The sequence below is a fragment of the Aulonocara sp. 'chitande type north' Nkhata Bay genome, linkage group LG12, assembly GCF_057382095.1.
Source record: "Aulonocara sp. 'chitande type north' Nkhata Bay isolate Kocher_YH1m ecotype deep benthic linkage group LG12, A_spYH_male_GT1.1, whole genome shotgun sequence".
NCBI lineage: Eukaryota > Metazoa > Chordata > Actinopteri > Cichliformes > Cichlidae > Aulonocara > Aulonocara sp. 'chitande type north' Nkhata Bay.
Window position 1 is genome coordinate 10,589,123 of NC_141355.1, and position 12,480 is coordinate 10,601,602.

A 12,480-nucleotide genomic window follows, 5' to 3' on the forward strand; every position below is an offset into this window, starting at 1 on the left:
TTGGAGGCCCTACACCACCCTTGCTTTCTCACACAAAAGCCGCGTACATGTACCATGAACCGTGCTGCAGCTGCATTCCATTGTCCTTTAATGTGATACAGCATGCAGCAATACGAAGTAGAAGCCAGGAGCAACATGCTGCAACTCGAACCTCACTGCCATCAGTGTTGGGGGCTGTAAGAAGACCAGCTCCGTTTAGGTGCATTACACCTGCAGCCTCTTTAAGAGCACAGAGACTGCTGCAAACTGATTCTTCACACGATGAAGAGCCTCGCTTACCTCACGCTTGTGTTCTCTGCAGTCCATACAGGCCTGCTAAGAGAAAGACAAACCTGCCTACAGGTGTGTGCCACCTCTCAGTGTCCTGCCCCACCGCACGCCAGGTAAAGGACGCCTGCGGCTGCTGCGTGGTGTGTGCGGCCGGGGAAGGTGAAGCGTGCGGGAAGCGCAGCAGCGGCCACCTGTCCTGCGGTAACGGGCTGCGGTGCGACTCAGGCCCGGGGAAAGCCGGAGGGTTGCACAGCCTGTGCATGTGTGCCTCCTCCGGCCCGGTGTGTGGCAGCGACGGCAGGACGTACCCCAGCATCTGCCGCCTGAGAGCCGAGAACAGGAGAGCCGAGCTCGGAGAGACCTCCCCAGTGTTTTTAATCCAGAGGGGTCAGTGTGACTCTGGTAAGCTGTGGGATATTAGCTTTGGTCTAATATCCCATCTTTGTTGTTTTCCTCTTTCTTTCCTTTTTTCTTTAAAAAGAGATCTGTGTATAACTGATATGAAACAGCAATTGTTAAAGTTAAAACTGTGAATAATACTGAAGAATGATCTTATGACAACATTTTCTGTGGAGCAGGTAAATTAACATATAAGTGATTTCAGAGAAGCCAGAGTGCATGTCCTGACGTGTGATGACACCGTAGCCTCTAAACAAAGGGGGTAACCTACTTCTGCTGCACAAAGGTTTTTTGTTTTTTTTGTTTTGTTTTTTTTTTACATAAAATCGATAATGAACCAAATTAAAAATGCATCCTCGTACTTCTGTTTCTCTTTATGTTATACTTTTCTGCTAATTAAGGATTAATAGTTTGATAAAGATGAACTAAATTATACAGTGGCGTTAATAGAGTAGTATAAGCAATGCTATAGCTGTGTAATAGCAATCAGTTTTCACATATGAACTTGGGGACTTTTCTTACAAGTCCACAGTTGAGGTCTCTAGACTTTTAAAAGGTAATGATGTTGAACAGCATATCTTTCCTTAACACCAGTGTTTCTGACAATGCACAAGTTCTACTGCTATTATACACTGTGTATAAAAGATGAATACAGTGATGTCACCCAGTTTAGCACCATGTTGAGTTTTTGGTGAAATTTTCTGGACAAGCCTCTTACCACCAACCATCCATTTATGACTACAGTGTATCCATCTTCTGATAAACCCAAGAACAGGAGGGCAACAAGCCAGTGAACTCCTAGTGCCAGTCCTAAGCCAGGGTAAATGGGGAGTGTTGTATTAGGAAGGGCATTTGGTGTAAATTCTTAGCCAAATCAAGCATGTTGATCATAAAGAATGATGGAGCCCGAATTAACGACTCAACCTCAGAAAACGGTTCAGTAAACCACTGAGCCAGTTTCTGCTGACCAGTTGTCAAAATGGTCTACTGTATAAACATCAGGGCTAAAATCAGTTTAAACTGGGTTCGGAGTTGGAACTTTCAAAAATGAGTGGCAGATCAAATGCACTGGAGGATAAAATTATGCCCACTTACTGCTGAGAATTTTTTTAATTAGTTAGACAGACAGAAATGCTGTGATTTAATAAATATTTCTGGGGAAAATGTATGTGGGAGTTCCACTTACGTGCTTACATAACTACAAAACTCTTGTCTCTCCTGGGATGGTAGGTCTTCTCATTGTGTGTTGCCTGGTGATATTATTTGTATGGCCCCGTGGACAATCAAAACATACTGTTCCCATATACTAGTGATGACACAATGGTTAGTACTGCTGCTGCATAGCAAGAAGATTCCGAGTTCTAATCCATAAATTGTCAAAGGAGTTTGCAGAGGTGTTGAGGAGGCAACAATTTTCCTTCACTTTTTAGCCAAATTTAGGGGGAGAGGGTGGTATCTTCTTAGCAAGCGTTAAATAGACATCTGGCAAAGTCATCTAAAGAAAAGCAGTGACTGCTGTTGCATTATGGGGGGTATAGGATTCACATTTCTTGGATTTATTCAAATGTTAAGCCTCAGCTGGTCTGTTGCTGCTCCTGTGACGCTGAAGATTGCTGTAAATCTCAGTTTTTTCTATTTCTGTGGTTCGTGGCTACTCATCTTCACCTGTGCTTTTTAATTTCACTCATAAAGCTAATAAGTCATTCCCCAGAATGTGTCGGACTCAAAATCATCTACCTTGGGAAAAGTTGTCTTCCTGGAATATGCTGATATAGGGAACCTCATAATGTTCTGCATATTCATGTGACATAAAACAGTGCATTCTCAAATTCTCCACTGATGGCTTTTCGTTCTCCTGAGAGAAACCCAGCACCACACTGCCACCCAAATATATCCTCTTCATTTTCCCTTCCTGTCCTATCCATTTTCAGTTGCACGTTTTATCACAGCCTTCCAAAGAGGTGAGAGAATACATCATGCATTAGACCTCCAACTGCTTGCCTATGCAAGCTGGTTTATGCAAATCCCTGAGCACTGACAATGTAGATGAGGCCGTAAAATATAAAATATAGCAAAAAGGAGATGGGAATATCCCTGTCAGAAGGATTAAATATAGCCTTCACTTTGCTCAGATACTGGCTTCATAGATATGTGACCTCCTCTGCGGTATGTGAGTAGAACGGTATAAATCAGAATATATCACAAAGGAAGGCTGCATAGCACAAAGTAATCCATTCACATCCAATTAGATTTACCCTAAACAGAGGAAACTCTTGTGTCTGGTATCTGCCATTTATTTAATGGAAGAAGTGGAGATGGGGACACTCAGTTTTCCCCAGCATCATGAAATGTAACAAAATGCTAAACAGAGATGAATGAATGAATGCCTTTATTTGTCGCTTGCAGTTGCCTGCATCAAAAGGTCTTGTGCGTAGCATGGAACAAAAGTGCAAAGACTCAACTACCCTATCACTGTTAAAAAAAACCATCCTAAAACAACAGTAATATTCCGGCAGCTGGGGCGCCAAAATACGACCATGAAATAACAGAAAATAACTGTCCCATAAAAATACGGTCATTTTCAGTAATGAAAATAGAGTTTGTTGCGCTAATTTGACATGGGATTCTGCCTTTTCCAAGTGCTTTTAGACATTAAATTAGGAACATTTTTACATGATCAAACAATGAAATTACCTATAAACAAGGTCACTGAATGTGGCAATATGAATCATAATACGTAAATGTACAGAAATATACAGTTAATTTAAATAACAATTGATTGCATGCCCTGGGACAGAGGCGAGGCTGCCATATCGCACCATCGGCCCCTTTGGCCATCACTAGTAGGCGATAGGTGAAGAGTCCTGACCACGGACACAACGACGGAGAGTGTCCGAGCCGGGGCGCGAACCGGCAATCTTCGGATCACGAGGCGAACTGCCAACTCTTGAGCCACGAACGACCTAACTAGCAACGATAATAATACTTATGTGATGTAACACAAGCTCATAGGGATCATGTTATATACTTTTCCATAGCATTACATTTGAATTCAACAGTTCAATCTTTCAAATAACGGACAGATACATTTGTGAAATCATGATACATTTGTGAATGTATTTTAACAATCTAAATATGCATATGTACAGACAGATACATTTAATAATCAAGACCAGGGGTGGAAGTAACGAATTACAAATACTCACGTTACTGTAATTAAGTAAATTTTTTGGGTACTTGTACTTTTACGAGTAATTTTTCAAGTGTGTAATTTTACTCATACTTGAGTACAACTTACACCATGTAATCTACTTCGCTACTTATAAAATCAAAAGTCACTACTGAGTACGCCCACAATTTGACTTAATATTCAAACCTTTCGTCTGCATTTTTGCAGCCAATAACGCCGTGCAATCGAGACCGCGCCAATTTAAGACGTAAGCAAAGAATAAACTCCGCTGCAGCAGCAGGCACAGGTGTCTAGAGGTGCTAAATGGTGGAGTATAAACTACTTTATAGACGGAAGATTTGGAGACAAAGAAGCCAAAATGGAGACAGAGGACAACACTGTCAACCATGAAAATGACGTAGAAAAGACGGAGGACGCGTGCCCGTGGCCGTACCTGGAGGAATTTTTCGTGTACAGAGGGAGAAAAGGAGACAGCGTCCAGATGCAGTGCAAACTTTGTTTGACCTCTACAGTCATTTCAGCTTACAAGACTTCAGTGTCTAATCTAAAAAAACACATTGAGGTAAGAGGTTTTACAACTATACGTGTATGATATTGCTTTCTTATTTTTCATGTGTGTTAAGGTTACTAGTTTGGCTAAGATATTGTCACCGCCATTGGTTAGCCTGATATTAAAATAAGACGGAGCTAGCTAATGTGCTTGTGTGTGCATGCATAATTGAGCTAAATTCGTAGGAATGTTTTAGCTTATTATTTGGATAACCACCGTCATTACAATAAATTAAACTTGTAGTCATTTAAAACTCACAGGCTTACAATCAGCTGCCCTATATTTTAAAAAAAACAACTAAAACTTGAACACAGTGCTGAGCTGCATCTCAAATTAATCTTCCAGCTCTCAGCTGACATGTACCAGAGCCCGATTGATGGATCAGTTGATCAGTATCATTGGCCTGATATAGGTCTATCATAGTGACATGGCTCTTAATCAGTAGGGTTATATGTTTCCCAATATGATATCTTTTTTTAAAGAACATAATGTGGATTGTTTTTATTTGTTAGCTGTATGGGCAGCATTTTTGTGTATGTGATCCCTTTTCTTAAATTAGATTTGCTAGATACACATATTTTGCTCTCTTAGTATTTTTAGGACCTGACTAATACTGAAAACTTTAGGGTGATACTGATAAAAAGGAGTTAAAAATTTAGATACTGATACATTGGTCGATACTCTTTTTACAGATAGTATACATATTACAGAACTTAGAATGTATACAGAAATTCATGTTTTTTGCAATGATCGTTCAAAATTGGTTTACACTTGTGAATAAATACAGCAATATATCTGCAAAATTTGACCAATTCACCACTCTTTTATACTATGCTCAACAATCAAAGATTAGCTCAAGTCTAGTTGAATAATGTTTTAAAAACGTGTTTTCCTTTAGTGTTAATCACAGTGATGTTATGAAGTAATGTATGAACCTGACGTATGATAATATTTATCTCTACAGAGGAAACATCCATCGAAGATTGAGCAGTACAATATCACTGTGGCATCAACATCTCGACAGCGAAAGACCACAGCCACACCAAACAAGCTCTCAGCAAATACGCAAGCCAAGTTACCAGACCTGATGTTGAGAACTGCAAACAAACATGTTCCACAAGCAACTGTTGACAAGCTTGTCATCAATTTCATCAGCGATGTGCATGTCACCTGCTAAACCTTGTGGCAACAACTGATGCTGCCCTAGCAGAGAGCATGAATGACACCTACAAGAGGCTCTCCCGTGCAACCTTTGCAAAATGCCAGGCCATTTGGAACAAAACTGGCCGATCTCATTTGGCTAATGAAGTGGTAGAGGACAAGTGTGAGCTACAGATCATTCGTCCCAATGCAACACGATGGAATTCAACCTACCTTGCCATTGAAAGGATAATACGCATCATTGATGAGAAGGGGGAAGATGCCATCAGGAGCATTTGTGAGGAGTTCAAGGTGAAAATGTGAGTAAAATTGGACACCTACCAATATGGTTTCAAATTTTGTGAATTTTCCTTAATGTATGGTTAAAAACGTGAGCAGACTCTTAATATTAAATCAGAAGATCCCTATTATAGTCATGGTGGGTTTTGTTGTTGTGTGTTACAGGTTGAGTCCTGCAGAAGTTGCATTCCTAAGGGAGTACTGTACCACCATGAAGCCACTGGTGAAAGCTTCAAACATCCTTCAGTCTGAGTCCACTTCCTTTATGGGATGGCTCCTGCCAGTAATCCAACAACTACTGTCCAAACTTAGCAGGCTGGAGACATCAAGCAAGACATGCGTGCCACTCATCAGAGCCCTGCAAAATGGCCTTCAAAAGCATTTTGGAGCGATGATGGAGGATCCAGAGTTGGCTGCAGCTGCAGTCCTCTTACCCAAGTTCAAGACTTCCTGGACTGACAGAGCAGACGTAACAGAGGCTGGTAAGGATTCATGTGATCCCATCCATCCATCCATCCATTTTCATCCGCTTTGTCCGGGGCCGGGTCGCGGGGGCAGCAGTCTAAGCAAAGAGGCCCAGACCTCCCTCTCCCCAGCCACCTCCTCCAGCTTATCTGGGGGAATACCAAGGCGTTCCCAGGCCAGCCGAGAGATATAATCTCTCCAGCGTGTCCTGGGTCTGCCCCAGGGCCTCCTCCCGGTGGGACATGCCTGGAACACCTCACCCAGGAGGCGCCCAGGGGGCATCCTTGTCAGATGCCCGAACCACCTCAGCTGGCTCCTTTCGATGTGGAGCAGCAGCTGCTCTACTCTGAGCCCCTCCCGGATGGCCGAACTTCTCACCCTATCTCTAAGGGAGAGGCCAGCCACCCTTCGGAGGAAGCTCATTTCTGCCGCTTGTATCCGCGATCTCGTTCTTTCGGTCACTACCCACAGCTCGTGGCCATAGGTGAGGGCAGGGACGTAGATCGACCGGTAAATTGAGAGCTTCGCTTTTACACTCAGCTCCCTCTTCACCACGACGTACCGGTGCAGCACTCGAGTGGGCACTCCACCCTTTTCCGGCTGAGAACCATGGCCTCAGATTTGGAGGTGCTGATCCTCATTCCCGCTGCTTCACACTCGACTGCGAACCGCTCCAGTGCGAGCTGGAGGCCCTCACCCGATGAAGCCAACAGAACCACATCATCTGCAAAAATCAGAGATGAGATTCTGAGGCCACCAAAGCGAAAGCCCTCCGCCACTTGGCTGCGCCTAGAAATCCTGTCCATAAAAATTATGAACAGAACCGGAGACAAAGGGCAGCCCTGGCGGAGCCCATCACCCACCGGGAACGAGTCCGACTTATTGCCGGCAATGCGAACCAAGCTCTTGCAACGGTTGTATAGGGATCGAATGGCCCGTAGCAATGGGCCAGACACCCCATATTCCCGCAACACCTCCCACAGGACACCCCGAGGGACACGGTCGAATGCCTTCTCCAAGTCCACAAAACACATGTAGACTGGTTGGGCAAACTCCCATGCACCCTCAAGTATCCTGGAGAGGATAAAGAGCTGGTCCAGTGTTCCGCGACCAGGACGAAAACGGCATTGTTCCTCCTGTATCCGAGGTTCGACTAACGGACGAACTCTCCTTTCCAGCACCCTGGCATAGACTTTCCCAGGGAGGCTGAGGAGTGTGATCCCCCTGTAGTTGGAACACACCCTCCGGTCCCCTTTCTTGAAGATGGGGACCACCACCCCGGTCTGCCAGTCCACAGGTACTGCCCCTGATCTCCACGCAACATTGCAGAGGCGTGTCAACCAGGACAGCCCTACAACGTCCAGAGCCTTCAGGAACTCGGGGCGGACCTCATCAACACCAGGGGCTCTGCCACCAAGGAGTTGTTTAACTGCCTCAGTGACCTCGCCCCCGGAAATTGGCGGGTCATTCCCCTCATCCCCAGACTCTGCTTCCTCCTCGGAAGACGTGTCAGTGGGATTAAGGAGGTCCTCGAAGTATTCCTTCCACCGCCTGACAATTTTCTCAGTCGACGTCAGCAGCGCTCCGCCAGCACTATACACAGTGCAGGTAGAGCACCGCTTTCCCCTCCTGAGACGTCTGACGGTTTGCCAGAATCTCTTCGAGGCAGCCCGAAAGTCTTTTTCCATGGCCTCTCCGAACTCCTCCCACACCCGAGTTTTTGCTTCAGCCACTGCCCGAGCCGCATTCCGCTTGGCCTGTCGATACCTGTCGGCTGCCTCCGGAGTCCCACAGGCTAACCAAGCCCGATAGGACTCCTTCTTCAGCCTGGTGGCTCCCTTCACCTCTGGTGTCCACCATTTGGTTCGGGGATTACCACCACGGCAGGCACCAACCACCTTGCGGCCGCAGCTCAATGCAGCAGCTTCGGCAATGGAGACGCTGAACATGGTCCATTCGGACTCAATGTCCCCAGTCTCCCTCGGAATGCTGTTGAAGCTCTGCCGGAGGTGTGCGTTGAAGATCTCGTGGACTGGGGCCTCTGCTAGACGTTCCCAGCACACCCTCACTACGCGTTTAGGTGCACCAGGTCTGTCCAGCGTCTTCCCCCGCCACCTGATCCAACTCACCACCAGGTGGTGATCAGTTGACAGCTCAGCCCCTCTCTTTACCCGAGTGTCCAGAACATATGGTCGCAGGTAGAGCAGGGCGATATGGCCAAAAATATTTATCACGATATATATTTGAAAATTTGCGATAACGATATAACCGACGATATAATTGATGCGAGACAAAATACAACTCCACAACATTACTAGCGCAAAAAGACAACCTTCCATTTATTTTCACTTAAACAAGAAGCTGGTTTTTATGTACATTAAAGCTTTATAAAAATGTAACAGTGCAAATGCAAATTCCTTGCTGAAAGTTTAACCAAAAGGCATTTCCAGTAGAAATGGGCTGACATATCCTGAGCATAACCATGTATAATATCCACTGAAGTTAAAAAGAGGTGCTTTGCAACATTAAACTGCAGTGTGCAGTATGTATTTTTCGGACCATAAGGTGCACGGGATTATAAGGCACATTAAGCGAAACAAAGCAGTCAGATAAATCAAACTTTATTAAACTCATTCTTCTTGCTTCCTCCACTTCTGTACCATTGATTCATTAATGTTGAATTCTCTGGCAGCTGCTCTATTCCCATGTTGTTGCAGTCTATTAATGACTAACCTCATATTGTGGATGGATTATCTCAGTTGTTCTCCTGACTGAAGTTTGGTCCGTTTACAACATCCTGCCATGCGATTGCATTTGTCTCTAACCATGAAGAACCTTCACGTTAACTTTTATAAGTGGAAAAGTGTTAGTGTTCGTCCTCCAGCTTCACTGTTTATGTTATGCTAACATAGCTGTGTCGCTAGCGATCACATCATTATATACCAGCTAGCCCAACTTCAGTAACCCTACAAACGTCACTGCTGTTTAGTTTCCTGTCTTCATTTATGTTGGAAGTGATAGCAGAACTGTACGTTTGATTTTTTTCAGAAATCTCTCAGTCAGAACATGCTATATCATGCTTAGGTAACTAGCGAAACTAGCGAGCTAACTTCCGCTAGCTTCCTGCTAACGTCTAACTCCGTTAAATGTAATAACTTTAGTTTTCATGGATGCCTGGAAGTTAAACTTCATAGTTACACCTGGTAAAGCAGCAATGCTGATCGTTTTATTAAAGATGAAAGAATTTAGACAGTTTTTAACTCTAAGTGATGCTGCAGTGTTGTTTGACCTGAAGCATACGGAGTTTAGGACCCAGATTACTCCCAGATTTAAGAGCATCTTAGTCCGACAAATATGACAATAACAACGGCCGCTTGCATGTTCTGCAAAAAAATGTGCTTTGTCGTGTATCTGACGGACAAACACCAAACCAGTTCCACATCACAGAAGTTGCACCATTTTTACAAACCAATTCTGGTTCATCTGTTTCACTCAACAATCGGCCATGTGCGTATGAAAACAAAGGCACTGCGCATGCGCGTTTTACTCCCATTCTATCGCGATATTTCATTTTCCTATCGTTGCCTAACATTATACCGGTATTACCGTGAACGGTATAATATGGCCCAGCCCTAGTCGCAGGTCTGCTGATACGATTACAAAATCGATCATCGACCTACGGCCTAGAGCATCCTGGTGCCACGTGCACTTATGGACACTCTTATGTTCGAACAGGGTGTTCATTATGGCCAAACTGTGATTAGCACAGAAGTCCAATAACAGAGCACCGCTCGGGTTCAGATCGGGGAGGCCGTTCCTCCCAATCACGCCCCTCCAGGTCTCGCTGTCGTTACCCACGTGAGCATTGAAGTCTCCCAGCAGGACAACAGAGTCTCCAGGTGGAGCACCCTCCAGCACCCCCCAGGGACTCTAAGAAGGCTGGGTACTCTGAACTGCCACTCGGCGCATAAGCGCAGATGACAATCAGGACCCGTTCCCCGACCCTAAGGCGCAGGGAACAAACCCTCTCGTCCACCGGGAAAAACCCCAACGTACCGGCAGCAAGCCGAGGGGATATTAGGATACCCACCCCAGCCCGCCGCCTCTCACCAGGGGCAACTCCAGACTGAGACAGAGTCCAGCCCCTCTCCAGGAGACTGGTTCCAGAGCCCAAGCCATGTGTAGAGGTGAGCCCGACTATATCTAGCCAGTACCTCTCAACCTCACGCACTTTGTCTTGAGCTCTCAGCGAAGGCGGTCGCACTTTCTCCTCTCCTCCTCACCCTTATCTTCCCTGCTTCGCCTCTATGTCCTTGTCTTGTCTTGTGTGAATTTACTTTCCCTGGAACAGTCTCTCACTGTCGTTCTCTAAACCTAAAAGAGAATTATGGATTTGATCAACTGGTCTCTGAGTGCTATTGACACCCTTTTCTCAACGAGAAGTCGGGGCTCGGGAGAGCCTGAGTGCCCTGGAGGGACTTTCCCTGCCGGTTACACGATGGACGGGTGGCAGAACTGGAGGACCGTGTGCCTGGCGGGACTGTCGATCGAGGACGCTGAAGATATCTACCTATTCGGAACCATGATAACAGGGTTCATGCTGATCGGCGTTGGCTTAGCCCTGGTTTATCAGAGAAATAAGAAAGCGGAACCGGCTGTTCAAACCCCCACAAGGCTGCCCGCTGGATTCGAAGCGACGGGACGAGGTGCGACCTCTCACAACGAACGTAATATGGTCAACACCTTGGAGACGTTTACAGCTGCTGTGAAGGCTCAAAACAACACCATTGAGCGTATGAGGGGAAACATCAGAGAGAGGCCTGCTCAAAATGAGACCCTTGAGCGACAGTTGGAAAACATCGCGGAACGGATCACTGCAGTTGTGAGGTCTCAGAATCAAAAGACTGACAACACCACGGAACAGAAGTTTGATACCATCATGGGGAGGCTCGCAGCTCTTCAACGGGAGATCGAGAGACCAGCCTCGGAGTGCTAGAATTCGAGCTGCTCACAAAGGAGAAATCAACAATATTCAACATTTGGACACCACGGCTCCAGCTGCAGGCCCAAGGCTGGAGCCCACCAAAACAACTCCCTGATAACGACTGTGTGATGACTATTCTTCCCGCCCCATGAAGGACACCTGGATTGGCTGGAGGACTGTTTACTTAGCCTGATAGGCCGAAGGACACTGTCTCAGCTAAACTATGGACACGCACACACACACACTTACACTGATAAGCACTCACTCATCCCCCTCCCTTTCCAACGTCTTCGATGCTTGTGCCCTACCGGGGATGATAGCAGTCAACTGGACCAGCACAGATGCTGCAGGACCGGATGCGCTGTCTACGCCGGCTCTCTCTTACCCTTTACCCGCCCCTGTTGCTTGTCTCGTGTTTCTATGGTGTATTGATAGTCATGTGCTTTTGTGCTGAGGTGTTTTTTCTTTTATCAAACTGTTCTCCCACTAGGAGCTCAGTCTGAGTGGAGTTTTTTTTCTCCTCCTCTTACCTCATGTAGTGTATTTTCGTTGTTTTTTTCCTATCAGCCTACCTTCTGACATGTCTGCCCAATGTGATGTTTGTGTAAAGTTGGTCAGAAGGTTCCTTTGTGAGTGCGCATGCGCCATTAGCGTGCTGCCTGCTGTAACCCCTAATTTCCCTCGGGATGAATAAAGTATTCTGATTCTGATTCTGATAACTCAGGCTCCTTCCCCACCAGAGAGGTGACATTCCATGTCCCTATTGCCAGTCTTGGCAGCCGGGGGTCAGTCCGCCAGGGCCTCCGCTCCTGGCCGCCACCCGGCACACAATGCACCCGACCCCTATGGCGCCTCCTGCGGGTGGTGGGCCTGCGGGAGGATGGGCCCATGTCTCCTCTTCGGGCTGTGCCCGGCCGGGCCCCATGGACTAAGGCCCGGCCACCAGACGCTCGCCCTCGGGCACCCTCCCCGGGCCTGGCTCCAGGGCGGGGCCCCGGTAACCCTATCCCGGGCAGGGTAAACTGTTCCCTCGATGTCCTTTTCATAAGGGTCTTATGAATCGCTCTTTGTCTGGTCCCTCACCCAGGGCAAATTTGCCATGGGAGACCCTACCAGGGGGCAAAAGCCCCCAGACAACATAGCCCCTGGGATCCCTGTGACACACAAACCCCTCCACCACGA

At 46.4% G+C, this 12,480-nt stretch overlaps 1 protein-coding gene and 1 pseudogene across 2 annotated transcripts in view; both read left to right on the forward strand.

Moving 5' to 3' along the window:
- The first annotated feature begins 261 nt into the window (after nt 1-261).
- Nucleotides 262-12,480, forward strand: part of LOC147316949 (serine protease HTRA1-like) — a 31,695-nt pseudogene continuing 19,476 nt past the window's right edge. Inside the window, exon 1 of the transcript XR_015131698.1 lies at nt 262-672. The product of XR_015131698.1 is annotated as a serine protease HTRA1-like (transcript). The remainder of the gene's footprint in view (nt 673-12,480) is intronic.
- On the forward strand, nt 10,564-12,005 carry LOC147316950 (uncharacterized). The gene has a single exon (XM_086313487.1). The coding sequence runs from the start codon at nt 10,702-10,704 to the stop codon at nt 11,308-11,310; it is 609 nt and encodes a 202-aa protein (XP_086169613.1). The 5' UTR covers nt 10,564-10,701; the 3' UTR covers nt 11,311-12,005.

Excerpts from the sequence above, each read along its gene's own strand:
- LOC147316950 (XM_086313487.1), top strand. The coding sequence starts at position 10,702 with ATGGATTTGATCAACTGGTCTCTGAGTGCTATTGACACCCTTTTCTCA.